General features: G+C 37.8%; 1 protein-coding gene across 2 annotated transcripts in view; it reads left to right on the top strand.

Moving 5' to 3' along the window:
- Positions 1-290: 290 nt before the first annotated feature.
- LOC124147153 (NAD(+) hydrolase sarm1-like) overlaps positions 291-21,359 on the top strand; it is an 81,733-nt gene continuing 60,664 nt past the window's right edge. For both annotated transcript variants that reach the window (XR_006862762.2, XM_046517762.2), the window contains exons 1-2: positions 291-405; positions 19,246-20,724. Coding sequence is in view for 1 of the 2 variants with exons in the window: in XM_046517762.2 (XP_046373718.1) it covers positions 19,324-20,724 (1,401 nt within the window). In the remaining variant the exon portion in view is untranslated. The remainder of the gene's footprint in view (positions 406-19,245; positions 20,725-21,359) is intronic.

Below are 21,359 nucleotides of genomic sequence, written 5' to 3'. Positions count from 1 at the left end.
GGCCATAAAATATATATTGTATATATGTGAATGTATGTAATTATCTGTGAACAACTGGAAATAACATGTAAATACATCAAATAATATGTAACAAATAACATAAATCAGATATACTACTACATTGTACATAAATCGTTCTTATCATTATTAGAAATAGAGGTGCCGTTTTCGCCTGTCACATAGTAGCCGTTTCCGCCAAATGCGGTGCCGTTTTCGCCAGAGAAATCGGTGACGTTTTGCTGAGGTGCCGTTTTAGCCTTGTACCCCTAAAGAGCTGTAAGGGAATTAACTCTCATTTCGCGACCTTCGAGAAAGACGTAAGGTTGTTGTTATTATGTCATTATTGAAAAAGGTCATGAACGCGGATAAATGTCGCATTTGGAACCATTCTGGACAACTACACCGGTAATTTAGTTTATTTTCTATTTGTAAGATTTCTTCCAAATAATTTTCACGTCAGCTGTGATAGATCTAATTCAATATTTTTACACGCTTGCATTCCAGAGAGCGAAATCAGCTTTCAATCACTTATTATAACTGATTGTTTTGATGAGTTTGGATTATATCTGCCAGTGTTAATGGTCAAATGAATTAAGGAAATCAAGGGGCATTTGAGTTGTGATTAAAGATAAACGGATAAACAATGTACTTCCATACTAGACGATGATAATACATATGGTTTAGATCTATGGGTTATGATTTCAAGGGAATTATGATATTGATCAAGTTTTGTATACGTCTACGACAGACTATTTTATTAGATTGTTAGTTAAGACTAGATCTATGTTGGACCTTTTGGTGCAACGGGACCATATATAGTCCTTCACTTTCCACACCTTCTTAGTGCCACAGGACCATATATGGTCCCGTGAAAATGTCCCTTTTCAACTGTGAATTAAGATGTCAAACACTGAGTGCACAAACACAAAATTGTAACCATTATCATCCTAATCATCTCAGCTTTAACATCGTATATGTCATATTTTATACGGTGCTACGGATTGTGAAATATGGTGAGATTAATAAAGTGGTTACCAAGCTTCTCAATCTTTTTCTGCCATATTGAACTTCAAGGGAATGACGGCGATTTTTTTATTATGCATCCATGTCACATATATTATCAGACAGCCAATTTGAAAAAGAAATCTGATCAGTGATCAGAAAGCTTTACTTGTCCCCACTGTACAGTTATTGGCGTAAGAGTACAAACGTTTAGTCCGCAGCGGAAGTTTTTTGTTCTAGTATTGCATATGTTAATCAATTGTGTCATGGTGAATTAGCACGGCGCTAGAGATGAAACGACAGTGCAAAATTTTTTTCTGTTTCTTATGCTGATTTACAGAAAATATTCAAATCGAGGATGTGGAAAGATAGCTATGATCATTAATATTAAGGTGGTAGAGTCTATAGTATATATCTATGGGCAGGAAGTTCATGATCAAAATGTAAACATTGAATGGCCAAGCCGGAAGTGATCGACAGGGCACGTTCGCATCATATCTGTGCCATGATTTCTTGTCTACCGGTTGTCCTACATGCTTGCCCGTTTAGACAAATAACGAAATGACTAAGAGTCATGTGTGATTGCTCAAACTACCCGATCGTGTGAATGACTTGCCCTAACTGTTTCACATTTTGTTGCAAAAGGACATTTCAAAAGTGTGGCCACGACATCTAATGTGAGTCAACGCCAAATTGTAAACAAATTGTGTCAAGGTCGGTTTCACATGTGGTAGCTCTACCCCCGTTTCTGTCGATGGTACATGCGATACACTCGTAATACAACTATTGAAAACATCAACATAACTTCTGAAATGATGACAGCAGTACCTTTAAGCATTTGGGTTCACCACTTATGGATATGATGTGCTGTAAATATTTTGTAAAGTAATGTATTTGTAAAGTAAAGCTTTTGATTTGTTTTTCCTTTCAATGAAACTGTGATAATGGAAATATGATAGATTTGCTGAAATAGTTTTTTCCGTGAGTCTAATGTACACATGCTGTGATTGTACAAGATAATTGATAACCAATCGTGTATGTATATATCATCAAATACACATTATAAATCTCCTCAGAAAATGTAATATTTTTTTTATAACATGACAGCTTATATTTCCAACATTGTGCCATGGATATTAGATCTAATTAATATTAGATTTACAAATTATTGATGGGGACAGTACTCTCAATTAACACATGATAATCTATTGCAAGTCTTCAACTCTTATTTGATATGTTATCTAAAATGTCAGGAATGAGTAAACACTTTATTTGTTTCTGTTCAATGACGTTACAATCTGCAATTTTATTTGTGTAGGCTAATAGATGGTTGGTGATTTCATGCCGCTGTAAATTTGTTGTCTGGACAGGTGCGCGTGATTTGACCTTGTGTGTTGTGACACGGATGACGTCACGTCAAACAGCTGATCTAATATTGTGGTAGTAATAAAGGTTACACGTGGTTTCAGTTTCCTAATAATAATATTCTCTTTGACTGAACTAGAAAGTAGATCTAATACACCAACGAGTGAATGAGACCGTTTATCACTTGACTAACACTGTTAGAATATTTGGCAGTTTTCTAATTTTGGTATGTTGACATGTGCTGTTTGAAGGCTTGATATTCCAAGATAATAATGGTAGAATTTAGCAAGTATTTTGGTCACTTTCTCAAATTCAAACAAGCTTCCTTTCTGAGCTAAATACTCTCTGAGGACCTTCGACGCTCTCAAAGTACATGTAGTGTAACCTTAGGTTCCGGGTACTTTACCCTTCTACCTATGGTCACTTCTACTTATCAACTACTCCTTGGTTCTAGGGATGATGTAGCTCTCTTGAAAATCACAAGTCAGATGGTTTGCTCCAGCCTCTTTTTATTTATGATAGAATTAATCATAAATATGTACACATGGTCCTCAGATTAGTTCTTGTTGTTGCCTGATATAAATACAACACATACCTAGATGATGGTTGAAGAGCCTGATGGTTTTTCTGATGAACGTTAACTCTTCTTCTTTTCTGACTCGGGATCCCAAAACCACAGTGAACCTTTCTGTTCAGCTGTCTGCTCCCGACTCCCCGCACCACTCTCGGACAACTAACAAAATACTATCGATGATAATTTTAACTCCTCCCACCGAAATCATATTTGACATCCTGAGAAATGAGTCTTAACGCTCACTTCTCTATGAACCCCCAATTCCGATTTCAATCAGTCTTCCCATCAAGTTCTTCTAACCAAACACTCAACTAATTTCCTAAATTAATGGTCAAATCATTGGTCAACCGAACATACCCTCAACTCTAAACAACCCTAGATGTAAACCCAATACTCTGCCAGATTGGAAGGTGCCGAAAAGATTGTGATTCAAATGAAGCTTGTTATTTAGACATAGAAATATTTGATCACATCCGGACTTACCAACTTTTGTCCCATCGATTCATTTCCCTTCTGACCCTTATACTACAAGACCGTATTCTACTAATTTCCTCAGATTAATGAAAAGTTATCTCTATCACTTAAGAGAAGCAAAATCGATAATCATATGCCCTGGGGGTTATGCCCTCACCCTGTACGGTCACTTCTCTCATATGCATCCATATTTTACCCAAAAGCTCAATTTAGTAAACTACATTTTAAGTAAATATTAAAAAAACCTTTTTCCAAAATACCATGGTTATACATGCCCTTCCCGTTGTAGAGCATGTCCCATGCGATTGACCAATGATAATAAAATATAAGATGTAAATACAATAGTACAATATCAATATGTAACAACATGTGTATGTATGCATCTGAGGACCAGATAAATTAATACAATAAAATTTTACAAAGTAATGTCTCAGATAGGATCTGTCTTGGGTTGTACCTATCTGAGAATGATAACATGCCAAGACTTATAAAGGCATAATCAAACAATTCTTCTTTGTACGCTTTTTCAGTAGATGCAGATTGGTAATAAAAACATTTCTTAACATTTCGATCTTATATGTAAAGACATATGAGCATTTTCCTTCAGGCAAAAATCACAATAGTATCACAACACCAATAACCAACTGATGATCAGTTTCAGAGTTCTACGTATCCAATATATAGTCTTACTATTCTGTATCATCAACATGTTCCATGTCCGTATGTTCTAGAACATATTCAACTTACTCTGACTCTTATGGTCTCGATCCAATGAGAAAAGTTCTCCATATCAAATGATCAAAAATGTCCTATTACATGTGGAAGTTTATTTAGAAATGATTCTCTCCATCATCTTATAGATTGAGGTTGCTCATTCCTACATGTATGACAGCGAAAACGTTGACTCTGATGTCCAAAAGAGTTAATTGTCCCAAATTCAGTCATTTGTAAATCAAATAGGAAATTACTTTAAATTCATGCATTACACTCCATGAAGTCCTCTTTAACTGAAGATTACAACAGTTTGTTCTTATAATTTCTCAAGTAAATGTTGAAATTTAGCTTCAGCATCTATACACAGTAAACAAACAACATCTCACCTGACTCAACAATCACAATAGTTTTTGTTTTTTTCAATATCTAAACAACATCAACTTATCGTAAAGTCACTGGACATGCACCTACATAGAATATTGTCAAATGTCTCATTGGGCAGTGATCGCACGTGCAATCTATCAACTCCGGAGGTGCAATACAATGCACCATTTACAACATCCTGGTAACATATAACGGATAGCTTTTCTCCCATGAAATTTAACATATGTTTTTCTCATATGGTAGGTGTACTCCTTCATATATATTATAAATAAATGCATATAGGTAAGCACAAAAGCATTAAACATGTAGTAAAAGTAACATCTTGAATACAGTAAAACAATCAACATTTATACAAGAGGACACTAGTATGTCTGAGATCACTTAAATTTCTAAAACTGTGACATTTCAATGCTCTCCTTATTTTTGATAGAGTCCGCCTTAAGTGTCGGAAAGGTATCAACTCGGGTGATAATACATTTTGTAATAACTTATATAATCCCGTGCTCAACCGATCAGTCTTCCTTTCAACCATAGTAGCAAAATGTAACTCCTTTGCAACCAGTTGTATCCAATGTGCATACATGGCCTGAAACCATCGTATCTTACCATTCTCTCTCTACCTTTATTAGTTCAGTCAATTCATTATGATTTGCAATTAGCCCTGCTTCAAACCATCCATTCTGTCATTGGCCTTAGACATGTACGAACCCATGTAATCCTGTGACACATTAAAAGCTGCTTCTTCCGCTCTCATTCTATTTGATAAGATATTGATATGTTGTCGTATTATGTTCACGTCGCTGTCATGTGCGGTTCCAAATAAATTATGTGAGAATTCACCAATAAAAGGTAGTAATACTCTCTTGGAGCAAGTCTGAGAACCAACAATTTGACCTTGAAGAATAATATTTCTGATCAAAGCAACCCCTTCTAACATGTCTTTGAAAGTGTTGTGATGTACGCGATAAGTAAAATTCAATACAGCCCTCATATTCTCATCACAGGATGTATGATTTGCCTGAAGAGAAGTATCTCTAAGCAGATCTCGGGTAGTTAGAGATCTTTGGCAATTAAGTAGTGAATATATGATACCATGTCTGTTCGTATGTTAAGTCGTCCCATATATCTGAAGGTATTACCCCAGAGATAGATATCCGGAATGCATGTCGTCAGTGGGTTCCACATCATGAGTAGTGTCATCATAGCTTTAAGTGCGAAGCCTAAGGTCCTTTAGAACGCAAATATACAAGTAATCTCTCAGATTTTAAATCTGATCTCAATTCCTACTCTGTTATCCCTATGAAGCCATATCTTCCCTAAGTGAAAACAATAAACAACAATCCCAATTGATCGTCACCAATGTACCATACAACATATTACTCTCCCATTAATAATGTCTAGCAACATTAAGTAAACCGCAGAACACAGCGCTTTTGTTCATACAGTTCCAGTTCATGTGTCAATAATATGCTGTACTTGTGGGTCAGTTGAATATTTTTAAGTTAAAAGGCCTTGTTTTTAAACAACTTCTGATTTCTTACATCTTCAATCCCAGTAATATATAACCGTATGTCCCTTTTCACTCCTATCGTTGTGTCTTTATCTGTGTCAGCATCATAACTCATGAAAAAAAAACCCAAAAAAACCTCTTTAATATTCCGTCTGTACTCTCTTCAAACATTTCCTCTCCTCAACAGGAGGTATACAACAGCCTTCTGACTAGGCAAATCTCTTCTGTACAAATATGATTGGCCAATCATCTACATCCTACGACCGATTTATAGATCTTCACCCAGGCTACGAGACAAATCGACCCTCTGTCCTTCGTCCCGAGTGAATTCATCGTTAGTCTTTCGACTGTCCTCAATATACTCAGCAACTTGAGGTAGAAACATATCTACCTCACCACTAGAGACTGTCAGGCATCTCTAGACTTGATCTTTCAAGCTTTGAAACAGCATAGGCATGTCCTCATCTATGTGTTTATATTCAAATAACGTAGGCATGTCTCCTCTACGTCCCTGTCGACATTATTACTACGTGGGCATGTCTCCTCCACGGCGTGATAGCGTAGGCATGTGACCTCTACGACTTACCATCATTTCATATCTTTGTAGGCATGTTACCTCTACGTCCTTTTCATCATTTCATATCTGCGTAGGCATGTTACCTCTACGACGTTGTTCATCATTTCATATCTGCATAGGCATGTTACCTCTACGACGTTGTTCATCATTTCATATCTGCGTAGGCATGTTACCTCTACGACTTTTCATTATCATCCTTGATTTCCTATCTGGGTACCCATTTGCTTTGACACATGACACTATAACTTGGGACTAAAACCAACTTGTTATTATAACCTTGGATCTACATATCCTCCGTATATCATATACCTATATGGTTGTCACACTTCCTTACTTGCAGTTCTATTGTTTACTTGTTTGTTGTTTTCTTTCTTCACCTTCCCTGTCATTGTTCTTCTGACATCGAAATCCTCCACAATTTCTAAACTGAGAAACTCACTTAGGACCCCTTCTCTTTCCGAGACACCTGCTAATCGGACTTGGTATCGCATTCCTCTACGACTTATCAACTTCCATTTCATATTTGGATATCCTTATTCCTGTCACCTAATGATTGATTCCTGTCAATATCAACATGGTTGAATGCTTTATCACCTTAGGTGATAGGCGTGGTATGTGTGGTGTCACTGTCTCCTAACTCTCCATACACATCGGCAATATCGACTTCTTTAATGACACCTATCGCCAACTTAATATCTGAACTAGCAGGGTTTATCAACCTAAACAATGGTACTTGATTGACAGATGAAGTGAGATATCTAGCACCTCACACATGTAACCATTCTGCAATAGACTCAATTGGATCAACAACGCCTAACTTTATATCTGGGTCATTAACGTACACCGGCAACAAAGTTTCATCGTGTGGTGGCAGTACCACATCACATATACATGTAACAAGGTTGGATTTAATCTGAATAGGCAATGAAATTTGTCTCTGTAATTCCATCCTACAAAGTCAACCTATTATGGTTAATATCAATTTAAGCCTTCTGGCTTCTCAAGAAATCTAAGCCTAACAACACATCAATTGATAAGGCTAAAAGACCTCAAAGTCCTGTACAATACATAGCTGACCAACTGTAAGAGGAATTTTAGATATGCCTAACACATTTTTCCTTCTGCACCGACCAATGACCTTGCACCTCATTTCGTTATAGGAAAACTGCTCTCACCTCCAATAGATGAGAATACATTTGAATTCATACAGCTCAAAGTTTCACCTGAGTCACATAGGGCACTGTAAGTCTTTCCAGATATCTTAACCCTAATACTGCTGTGAGATAAACCCACACTACAAGTCAAAACAACAATCTCGCACAAATAACCTATCATTTCTATGATTTGGTTCTGTATTATTTCTCATTGTAAAAGTATGGTCTATGATGTTATCAACATTATCAAAATCAATATTTGCTATATTGGCAGCAGGCTCAAATCCTAATGTAGCACTGCCCCTGTTAACCCTTGCAATGTTTGGCTTAATTAGAAAAGTAGAATCTGCTTAGGTGCCCTATCCTACAGCATTGAAAACATTGCATAGATCTCACAAGACTCTCAGACATACTAAAATGTGTCCTACCTCATTGTCCACAAATGTTCCATAATTGTGGTTGTGACACCCTATGCTCCTCATTGCTCATATTCCTTGGAGCAGGGCTCCAGTTTTGTCCACAGGGCACATCATTGTCACTCATGTCCCTGATATCAACATGTGTTGATGCACAACCACTTCTGTTATGTTGATGGAATGTTTGTGTCCCGTTCTTCACTGGTTGTTGGTCATCAGTACACTCAGTCGCAGATTTAATGTACTGCTTTCTGTACATAGAGTCATCCTGATGCTCGTATGAAAAGTTCCCTCCTGTTCGAGTATTTTCTGCACTGGTCAATAAGGATACTTGTCCAACCAGCTCCTCTATAACAGACACAAGTCTGTCATTCTCTGATGTGGCCAGTCCAAATGCAGCATCTGCTATTCTTGCACTTTCCAGGACTTGATCCTTGGTCTCATGCAATCTTGTCAAAATGAACTGTTTAATGTGAGGTTGAGAATTCCTAATGACGGCATCCATGAGAAAGTTGTCGTCCAGTCTATCAAGACGTTTTGCCTCATATTGCAATTCTTGAAGAAAGTCCTCAAAATCCTCAGACTGTTTCTGTTTCCTATTATAAAGCTTGTCTAGTCTTTCATATCTTTTTTGCTGAATTTAGTTTGTACCTTGCAAGGAAAGCTGTCTTCACCTCATTCCAGGAATTGTCACTAAAGTCTTGAGCTTCATGCCACTTTAAAGCATTTTTGTCTAACCATAAACTAAATACTGTCTTTGTCCATTCTTCTGAATAATTATGTAAAGAATTAAATTTCTCATATCTGCTTAACCATGAACTTGCAATTTCTGGATCACTTCCACTGAATTTCTCAAGAGAAAACTGACTTAGGGAAAAAGCCCTTGCTAAAGCTGCAAAATTGTTCTCTAATTTGTCCTTATTCCCAAGTCCTCTTGAAAATAAACTGTCATTTGTCTCTGTAATATCAGAGGCAGAACAATTTTCATTGTCATGAAACATTTTGAGTCACTTTGGTTCTTCCCTGACAATATGTCCAAATTCAACATCATAATTTCAAGACGTCTCATGCTCATTGTTGGTGATGAGAGATAAAAACAGTCTTATAAGACTGCAGAAAGTTTCTATGCACACCAGCATGCAGCAAGGGTCCTCCTTCAGTGTGACTGTCCCACACTAGAAAATCAATATCACTTTTCATGGGAAACTGACCACCCCACGGCTTTCAAACAGTGAACCATAGTCCCGCTGGTGAGCATAGTTCACAAATACAAGGGCAAAACACATCCCTCACAATCAATTCACGCTTTACAGGACATCACCTACCGTGAATGGCAAATAGCATCTGCTCGTGTCAGGCTAACAACCATCAAGTGTCCAGCAACTCAGCTGCAGATGCAAACTGTTCAAACTTGTGATGAGCATGGTACAGTGATCTTAGAGCATTTCCGCCATATGTAATCTTAGGTTCTGGGTACTTTACCCTTCTACCTATGGTCACTTCTACTTATCAACTACTCCTTGGTTCTAGGGATGATGTAGCTCTCTTGAAAATCACAAGTCAGATGGTTTGCTCCAGCCTCTTTTTATTTATGATAGAATTAATCATAAATATGTACACATGGTCCTCAGATTAGTTCTTGTTGTTGCCTGATATAAATACAACACATACCTAGATGATGGTTGAAGAGCCTGATGGTTTTTCTGATGAACGTTAACTCTACTTCTTTTCTGACTCGGGATCCCAAAACCACAGTGAACCTTTCTGTTCAGCTGTCTGCTCCCGACTCCCCGCACCACTCTCGGACAACTAACAAAATACTATCGATGATAATTTTAACTCCTCCCACCGAAATCATATTTGACATCCTGAGAAATGAGTCTTAACGCTCACTTCTCTATGAACCCCCAATTCCCATTTCAATCAGTCTTTCCATCAAGTTCTTCTAACCAAACACTCAACTAATTTCCTAAATTAATGGTCAAATCATTGGTCAACCGAACATACCCTCAACTCTAAACAACCCTAGATGTAAACCCAATACTCTGCCAGATTGGAAGGCGCCGAAAAGATTGTGATTCAAATGAAGCTTGTTATTTAGACATAGAAATATTTGATCACATCCGGACTTACCAACTTTTGTCCCATCGATTCATTTCCCTTCTGACCCTTATACTACAAGACCGTATTCTACTAATTTCCTCAGATTAATGAAAAGTTATCTCTATCACTTAAGAGAAGCAAAATCGATAATCATATGCCCTGGGGGTTATGCCCTCACCCCGTACGGTCACTTCTCTCATATGCATCCATATTTTACCCAAAAGCTCAATTTAGTAAACTACATTTTAAGTAAATATTAAAAAACCCTTTTTCCAAAATACCCTGGTTATAGTAGATCGTTTGGTATTTTCAGTATCTTTGTTGTCCAATATAATGCCATGACCTTTGATTGATAGATCAGCGAAACAGTCAGCTTTATTATTGGCTGCAGACGGCATGTTTTTCTTGTTAGCATTATCACGCACAGGGGTCGCCACAAAAGGAGACACCTGAAGGCTGAATGTCGAGGGATACCCTAGTCCTATTTTGAGTAACTCAAGTCAGTATCGTTAATTATCAGGTATGGGAAGGAGCATTTCTATAGGCTCATGTGACCACCTAGCCAATGAAAAAATGGTAAATGTCTCCATTATATAATAAACAGTTTTAATTCTCAAGATCTTCAAACGATCTATTCGAGGGCCTATCCCCTAAAGTAAACACATCAAAATTCGCGGATGATGGAGCCATCTGGAATCGCACTAAAAGCATGAACATGGTCCAAAATTTACTCCAAAAATCTCTTAATAAAACACAACAATGGGCTGACAAATGGGGCTTCTCCCTTAACTCAGAAAAAACAACAGGAATAGTATTCAAACATAAGAACATGAAACCCGCCTCCCCAATCCTCCAGCTAAACAATCAAACAATCAAATTTCAAAAACAAACCAAATTCTTAGGACTTATTTTCGATGAACATCTTACCTGGGATGCTCACATCCAAAACCCAACAACTAAATGCAGTAAAGACCTAAACACCCTAAGATGCCTAACTGGCTCTAACTGGGGAGCATCCAAAGATACCCTCCTCTCTCTCTACATATCACTAATTAGATCAAAACTAGACTACGGCTGCGCCATATACAACACCCTAAACAACTCTCTATCTAAAAAACTTGACTCAATACAATATCAGGCTCTCAAACTAATTACACGCAGCCAACATGGCACCTCCTACACCTCACTTCAGGCCTTAACAGGAGAAATGCCACTAAGTCTACGCAGGGAACAGCTAAGCTTAAATTTCTGGGCCGCGTCCCAATCAAACCCTCTCATCCAAAACTTAGAAACCAAAACATCAGCCCCAAAAACCAAGCTGTAGCTCGTAAACACCCCTTACTTACCCCAATATCCCAAAGAATAACAAACTACCTAAATGAACACCAAATTAAAAATCTTAAACAAAACTGCGAACAATCAAATATCTTCACCCCTAAACTTAAAATACCCAAAATAGACACAACACTAGCTAGCCAAATAAATAAACAAACCGACCCAAACATAGCTAAAATTACCACACTAGCATACATACACGAAAATTGGCCAAATTGGTGTCACATTTACACGGACGGATCCTCAGATCCGACCTCCAAACACACAGGTTTCGGAGTCCATACCACACAACCAACTAAAACCACACAATCCTTCCGACTCCCAAACAACCAATCAATATTCACGGCAGAACTAATGGGCATGGCCTCAGCCCTCCATAATCAAGAATCCAAAAAACAAAAAAATCCTAATACTTACCGACTCCCTAAGTGGACTGCAAGCCCTCCAAAACAAATACCAAAAACCGACCTAAATTAATAAATCAAATACTTAAAACCTCCAACGACCTAACTAAGGCAGGAAAACAAATAACCTTCTTGTGGATACCCGCCCACGTAGGAATATACGGTAATGAAAACGCCGATAAAGCAGCTTAACTATCCCTCAAAATCCCAGAAATAAGCTAAAACTTACCCATCTCAAAATCAGAAATTAAAAGTGTAAACAAGCAAAAAATCACAAAAAAATGGCATAACCTATATCTAAACTCAAATAGCCAAATCAAAAAAGTGCTCAGCAAACCACTAACCAAACCCAAAATTCTCCATCCATCCAAAAGAATCGACAGAGTTATCACTTAACTCCAAACAGGACACACCAACCTAAATAACCACCTAAATATTTTTTAAAAACACACTACAGGTAACTGCCCACACTGCAAACAACCAGAAACCCCAGAACACGCACTCATCCACTGCACACACTACCTAACACATCGAACCGCATTACAAACAACCCTCAATCTAAACAATGCTCTAACTCAGAAGCAATACTAAACCCACAAAATAAACTAGAAAACTTCAAGGCCTTAGGCGTATTCTTAATAAAAACGGAACTAATAAAACGCATCTAAAAACACAATAACCTACCAAATCAAAATCACATAAACAAACAAACATCCACCATACCCAGCTCCCTTAGTTCTCCTCCCCAATCCCATCGGCATCTAATCCAAATCTCAAAATTCCCAAATTCTATATAAGCAACCCCTAAAACCCCCCTCTTGGGTTGCACAGACCACTTACGCCCCTTTCGGAAACACATTAAATGGCCTGGCCGGGCCCGTGTGCGAAATACGCATCAGTCGGAAAGCGCACGTTAAATCTCCAAAGTAAGTAAGTAAGTAAGTCAAGATCTTCACATTCTAAATATTATCGTGTTCTATTCACATTATATGATTGATCCATGTATACTGATGGATTATGTGATGTGAAATCCGGTATGTTTAGTTTTTCTTGTTTTTTTTTTTAGGTAGGTGCTTCTATGGTATAGTTCACTGAATTTATATACTAGTAGTAGCCGAAATGATACTTTGTTTATCATGTTTATGTTGAAAAATTGTAATAGTATGGGAATGTTTATTTGTTTTACAAAACTCCAGCAAAATGATGGCGGTCTGTAAATAATCCAGTCTGGAGCAGACAATCCAGTGCTTTGACATCATGGGCATACGGTGACATGCATCAACAAAGTCAGTGAGCTTGACCACCCAATCCCATTAGTTGCCTTTTACGGCAAGCATTAACTGTAAACTGTACATGTGCCTTTTGCTATAAGAATAAGAATAATAATAATAATAATAATAATAATACAGTGTAATTGAACCACATTAGCGTCCATAAAGTTAATCTAAGTGCATGCAATGGATTGTAAAAGGAATTAGCTTCTCTGAATAGATCTACGTCTTAAGATTAGATCTGAAAGTGTCCAAACTGGGTGATAGTCTTATTTGAAGAGGATGATTGTTCCAAAGTTGATGCCCAATTGTTCTGAAAGCTTGGCAGCCATAGGTTTTGAGTTTGTATGGGTCTTGTGTTTGTACTCAAAACAACATACCATTGGCAGGGATACAGGTCTTTCATCCTTGTTACGTATTGCTTTTGCATGAGGTTTTAGCTCACCAGACTGAATGTCAAGTGAGCGTGCGTCTGTGTGTCTGTCACTTTTGCATTTTTGACATTTCCTCTGAAACTACTATGCCTACTATGAATGAACCAAGTGAGTCTAAAATTTGCTCACAAACATTCTGAAAATATTTTATCCATTACTCAGCCTTTTCTGCATGTGTTATGAAATTAATAATATGCAGCAATGTATGTTTTATTTGGAATAATATAAAATTTCCTTTCGGCATATTTTGATTTTTGATCCAGTTTCGATCTTTCACTTTCATGTACCCCTGTACATCTCCTTGGAAACCACATGGCCTCTGAAGCTGAAACATTGCATCAATGATATTAGCTATGGGTCAATATAAAGTGCTAATTTGACTTAAAACATGGACGCCATTAATATGGCTATTAATCGGCCATCTTTTTTTCAAAAGGTATTGAAATGTGGCATAGATGTAGTTTGTAGTGGGGACTAAGGATGTTTTGCATATTGACCTTGATCCAACATTTACAGCATAACAGTTGTTGTCACCAACCTGAAAATGCTATCATGGGTAGAAAAATCATTGTAGATGTAAAATTAGGAAACCTTGTCTTAGACTCCATCGCACACTAGCTTGCCACCATGTTTCATCAAATTATCAGCATTCATTGTTGAGCAATGCCAAAAAGTAGGTTTTCGCATATGGTTGCAATGGAAATTTGATAACTGTGTCAGTTACCCATGGTCTGTTAAAGCAAAACTGCCATTGTATTGCTTCAGCCATCAAAGAAAAGTTTGGGTTCAGTCTCTATGAGTAAGAATAAAAGCATAAATGCTGTCAACCTAATTTTTGGAGTACTCTATTTGAGAAGGTGCAAAAGGTCAAATCATAATTTTGTAATCTGAAAATTAGAAGCAATGTTGTAGTCATAAAAATATTACTATGGATGATTTGCATGCAGTGGTAACATGATGTATTTTATTCATAACTGATGAATTCAAATGATTATTGTTTCATTTTATGGTATTATCATGGTATAACATTTATACTAAGTTATCCTATAATAATTAGATCCACATCAAGTGCTTTTATGAGTTATCATGGTGTAATATTTATACATCATTTCATATAATTATAGTTTAGCAAGTAATACTTATCATCAGGTAAAATGCATATATAAAATATCAGTAGTTTCAGTTATAGCTTTTTAGATAGATGCTCGCCTAAGGTAATGGGAGCGCATCTAGAGATACTATTCAATAAGACAAGAGTTACGTCTACATAGTTTAATAGATTTGAAGCTCTTAGATAAATGCTAGCCTAAGGTATCAAGATCCCATCTCCCAGACAAAAGATATGTCTACATAGTCTTATAGATTACCTTGAACTATTTTATTTAAGTAAATCTGTCATCACCTATATAAGAATAACATTCAGCAATTTAGACTCATTAAGGATTAGCCCCCATACAAACTCGTCTATAGTGCATTAAGGAATAGCCCCCATACAAGCTTGTTTATAGTGCATTAAAGATTAGCCCCAACACAACCTCGTCTATAGTGACACCATAATCTCTTTCCAAAGCATCCAGTAAATATGTCAACAAGATTAGTGCCAGTCCAACAGGATTAACAGGATTAAATATTCCTCTCTGTCTAAGCCATCCATTTAGCATAGGGCACAACCAATCGTGTATCAACCAATCCTATTCCTTTTATTGTTCAAATTTTTGTTAAATACATACTGTAGCTAAGTTTTACCAAGATAAACTTAAAACAGAAAACAAACCCACAAAAGAACAATCTAGAAATAAATCAACCCTACACAATGGAGGAGCTCCTCTACGTAATCCAAAACAGGAAAAAGGGCACAGCCCCAGGATTAGACCTAACTTCTTACCAAATAATTAAAAAACTCCCCCTAAAACTACTCCAGGCACTACTCAAACTATACAATCTCATCTACCTAAACGGACAGGTTCCTACTCCCTGGAAACAGGCCCTAGTCATACCAATCCCTAAACCTAATAAACCAGCTAATCAAGCTAACTCATATAGACCAATATCCCTAACTTCAAACTTATGTAAAGTAATGGAATCAATGGCTAAAAATAGATTACAACATTACTTAACCCAAACTAACATCATAAACCCAGATCAAAGCGGTTTCACTCCTGGCCGCTCAACCCTAGATAACCTCGCCCGACTAGAACAAGATATTAAGACAGGACAACTAAATAAACAATATACCACAGGCATCTTCTTAGACTTCTCTAAAGCTTTCGACATGGTATGGCACGATGGGCTAATACAAAAACTTAAAAAAATAGGACTCAAAGGTCAGATAATAAACTACATCCAGAACTTCCTAAACAATCGTAAAATAACCGTGAGTATAGACCAAACTCAATCGGACCAATGTCCCCTAGAAAATGGTACTCCACAGGGCAGTATCCTCAGCCCCACCCTCTTCAATATAATGATAAACGATCTATTCAAGGGCCTATCCCCTAAAGTAAACACATCAAAATTTGCGGATGATGGAACCATCTGGATCCGCACTAAAAGCATGAACATGGTCCAAAATTTACTCCAAAAATCTCTTAATAAAATACAACAATGGGCTGACAAATGGGGCTTCTCCCTTAACTCAGAAAAAAACAACAGGAATAGTATTCAATCATAAAAACATGAAACCCGCCTCCCCAATCCTCCAGCTAAACAATCAAACAATCAAATTTCAAAAACAAACCAAATTCTTAGGACTTATTTTCGATGAACATCTCACCTGGGATGCTCACATCCAAAACCTAACAACTAAATGCAGTAAAGACCTAAACACCCTAAGATGCCTAACTGGCTCTAACTGGGGAGCATCCAAAGATACCCTCCTCTCTCTCTACATATCACTAATTAGATCAAAACTAGAATATGGCTGTGCCATATACAACACCCTAAACAACTCTGTATCTAAAAAACTTGACTCAATACAAACTCAGGCTCTCAAACTAATTACACGCAGCCAACATGGCACCTCCTACACCTCACTTCAGGCCTTAACAGGAGAAATGCCACTAAGTCTACGCAGGGAACAGCTAAGCTTAAATTTCTGGGCCGCGTCCCAATCAAACCCTCTCATCCAAAACTTAATAAACCAAAACATCAGCCCCAAAAACCAAGCTGTAGCTCGTAAACACCCCTTACTTACCCCAATATCCCAAAGAATAACAAACTACCTAAATGAACACCAAATTAAAAATCTTAAACAAAACTGCAAACAATCAAATATCTTCACCCCTAAACTTAAAATACCCAAAATAGACACAACACTAGCTAGCCAAATAAATAAACAAACCGACCCGAAAATTGGCCAAATTGGTGTCACATTTACACGGACGGATCCTCAGATCCGACCTCCAAACACACAGGTTTCGGAGTCCATACCACACAACCAACTAAAACCACACAATCCTTCTGACTCCCAAACAACCAATCAATATTCACGGCAGAACTAATGGGCATGGCCTCAGCCCTCCATAATCAAGAATCCAAAAAACACAAAAAAATCCTAATACTTACCGACTCCCTAAGTGAACTGCAAGCCCTCCAAAACAAAAATACCAAAATCCGACCTAAATTAATAAATCAAATACTTAAAAGCTCCAACGACCTAACTAAGGCAGGAAAACAAATAACCCTTCTTGTGGATACCCGCCCACGTAGGAATATACGGTAATGAAAACGCCGATAAAGCAGCTAAACTATCCCTCAAAATCCCAGAAATAAGCTTAAACTTACCCATCTCAAAATCAGAAATTAAAAGTGTAAACAAGCAAAAAATCACAAAAATGGCATAACCTATATCTTAACTCAAATAGCCAAATCAAAAAAGTGCTCAGCAAACCACTAACCAAACCCAAAATTCTCCATCCATCCAAAAGAATCGACAGAGTAATCACTTAACTCCAAACAGGACACACCAACCTAAATAACCACCTAAATATTTTTTAAAAACACACTACAGGTAACTGCCCACACTGCAAACAACCAGAAACCCCAGAACACGCACTCATCCACTGCACACACTACCTAACACATCGAACCGCATTACAAACAACCCTCAATCTAAACAACGCTCTAACTCAGAAGCAATACTAAACCCACAAAATAAACTAGAAAACTTCAAGGCCTTAGGCGTATTCTTAATAAAAACGGAACTAATAAAACGCATCTAAAAACACAATAACCGACCAAATCAAAATCACATAAACAAACAAACATCCACCATACCCAGCTCCCTTAGTTCTCCTCCCCAATCCCATCGGCATCTATTCCAAATCTCAAAATTCCCAAATTCTATATAAGCAACCCCTAAAACCCCCCTCTTGGGTTGCACAGACCACTTTTACCCCTTTCGGAAACACATTAAATGGCCTGGCCGGGCCCGTGTGCGAAATACGCATCAGTCGGAAAGCGCACGTTAAATCTCCAAAGTAAGTAAGTAAGTAAGTAAGTTTTAGCAGAGAAGGGGTTTGACTCTCTTACCAAGCAGACCTCTCTCCCACAGCCCAGAGTGTGTACCGACTCTCTGTGGCACCCTCAGTTATTTTCTAAGTATATTGTAAATTGTTAATTGTTCATGTAAATAAATTGTGATTAGTCTCCTGTGACTCTGGCTCTTTGCTGACTAATTCCCCAAGAAAACCAGCACGCCATTTGAAAGGTATTGTTCACCCAGAACAGTTCCATGATAGTATTATTATCTTTTACTCCAATTCAACGCCTATTTCCACCCAGACATCATCAGACCAGATAGCACTTTCTTATTGAGACAGGTAAACTGGAAGGGCCTGGTGCATTGTTTAATTTGCTGCCTAATTTAGCTGGCCAGACTGATGGTACTTTCTCATTAGAGTTTTTTATGTAGTAGACGAGTGTTTCATCAAATGGAAGTTGTCTTCAGAATGGAAGTCCTTGGTGGGATGTTATGAATTTTACTGATTTAGGAAATGACAGAGACTGATACCCAAAAGATCTGAAAGATTGAGGCTCAACAGAATGTGATGCTGATAGAATTGACCCAAATTGGTTATGTATATAGTTCCTTAATCAAGTTGGAAAGTCAACCAAATTGACAAGGTCAGATTTCACATGGCAGTGAGTGAAACTGGTCAGAGACTGCTTCCTGTAGGATAACTTGAACAAATATGGATGGATTAAGAGAAATAATATTTTAAGATAATTAATGTGTCAATAATTTTTTAATAATCAATCAAATCATGTTGTAGGCAAGTGATGATAATAAAACTGAACAATATTACTTGTTATCAAAGTACAGATTAAATGCATATCATAAACATGTCCTTACGTAAATGTGTGTTGCTGAAATTGATGAATATTAATGAGATAATAAAAAGTAACCAAAAAGAATAGGTTGATAACTCATGTAATGTTTCCCTCAGGGAACCAAATATTGTTTACCAAAAAGTAGGAGATATACATGAAACCACTGTATACTATCGAATTATTTGTTCTCCTTTCAGCTCTTCAAGAATGCAATAGAGGGTTAAACTGACGTAGTCCAGAAGTTGTGTACTGGTATACATTTTTCAAGATACATAATGACCTCCTCAAATAGTGGTGGTCAGAGAACAGGGACAGGGGAGAAAGGCACAAAAGTATTTGACCCAACTCAAACACTTGAACGTTCTCAGTCTGATGCAATCCTCGGTATTCCAAAAGTGGCAGTGAAAAAGCGCACCCTTGAAGTGTCATTGTCAGCAGATAGTGCAGAAGAAAAAAATGATAAAGAAGGGAGAGTATCCGAAAGCTCTAAGGTGTACTTCAATCTGTCAGAGGTTGGACCAGAAAAGCAATTTGTTGAGAGCAAGGACTTAAAGATACGTTTGAAACTCACCCCAGCTTTAGAACCTATTCTCCAAGAGGCTGAAGATGACACAGTCCAGGGAGAGATTTACCAAGACAGGCTGCTGCTCACTTGTGGCAGTGATACATTTGTTCCAGCATCACCAGATAGTGATGAGTTTGGAAATGGTGGGTCTTTCTATGCCAAGTATCCTCTTCGCTTTCCACATGGATCATCTTTGAACAATTACCGCCACAATCTCAAGCTGAGTTATCAGACGCTGTCACAGAAACTGGAGGGCTATATTAATGATTTGAAAAGTTGTGATCTATGTACCCAGTGTGCCATTTTAGTTCAAATTTTAGATGTAGTGAAGGAGGCATGGGACACCCCTGTGTATGGTCGTGATCTAGCATATGGGCTTTGTGATATAATACGTATGGAGGGCCTGCTGGATAGACTAGTATACAATTGTGCCTCTCCTGCGAGGGATCTCCTTTCTGCTTCAGCCAACCTGCTGGAACAGGTGATGTCCACCAAGAACAGAGAACGAGTTGCCAAAATTGGTTTAATTATTATTGTCAAAATGACAAAGTCTGCTGTTGGAGACAATATTATAGCCAAAGCTACAACAGGTATTCTGGAAAATCTGTTCAAACTGTCTGAAGACACCTGCTGTAAAGTGATTACTCTTGGAGGACTTGATGTCATTCTACATTGGTGCCGTTGTAGTGACAATCAAATTTTGAGAAGATGTGCCAAAGCACTTGCAAACTTATCTCTCTTTGGGGGTGCTGAAAATCAAGAGGAAATGGCAAAAAGACGTGTTCCTGAATGGCTGTTTCCTCTTGCCTTCAATCAAGACAACAGTGTGAGATACTATGCATGTCTAGCAATCTCTGCCTTGGTCGCCAACAAAGAGCTGGAAGCAGCTGTACTGAAATCTGGCACTCTGGACCTTGTCTTGCCCTTTATCAATAGCAACAAACCATCTGTATTTGCTCAGAGTGATCTTACACACAAACAAGGTCGAGACAAAATTTGGCTAAAACACCTCATTCCTTTGTTGTTCAGTAGACGACAGGAGGCTCAAGCATTGGCTGCCTTCCACTTTGCAATGGAAGCAACTATCAAAGCTGAACAGGGTAGGCAAGAGGTAGGTCCAGGCTTTACAAATGTAAAAGCTGTGCTTAATTGCTTTTATTAGCACACCTGACAGAAAGTAAGGTAAGCATCAGTCATGGCCTCTTTGTCCATCGTCCTTTGTTAATCTTGAGGCGGTCATGTTCTGTTGTTCGTCATCCATGGTTATCTCCCACAACAAAGTGGTTTTGCTTGCAGTGTGTAGTTACTTTAGGCTGTTACATAGAGATTACTACACGAGTGTCTGTCAGATACCATTGATCTTACGAGTTGATTCAAAATGTATCTAACGAGCGATGACCAATCAGAAGGCAGCTTTCTTGTGATGTACGGCACTAATTTCAAATTGGCGTCTATGCTTCGAAACATATTTTGACAAATTCGCGATTACATATTTGAAACCTGAACAAAAGAACATTCTGGTAAGGCTAATAGATGGTCTAGGTTGTATGGATTCAGTTGTTAAACCCCTAACTATCGTTCTGAATACAGCGTGTTAAAGAGTTCGAGGTTGCATGATTAGAAGCACATTGCAACTGTCACTTTCATAATCTGGTAAGTGATGCTCTGATTGGTGGGATGAAAGATTGTTCTGACGTGACCCCTAATGGGATGTCTTCAGATCTTTGTTTAGCGGTTTGCGAGAAC

Source organism: Haliotis rufescens, unplaced genomic scaffold (assembly GCF_023055435.1).
Source record: "Haliotis rufescens isolate VD_foot unplaced genomic scaffold, xgHalRufe1.0.p SCAF_15, whole genome shotgun sequence".
Taxonomy (NCBI): domain Eukaryota; kingdom Metazoa; phylum Mollusca; class Gastropoda; order Lepetellida; family Haliotidae; genus Haliotis; species Haliotis rufescens.
The sequence above is the reverse complement of the archived record's forward strand: the minus strand, read 5'-3'. Positions and strand labels throughout refer to the sequence as shown.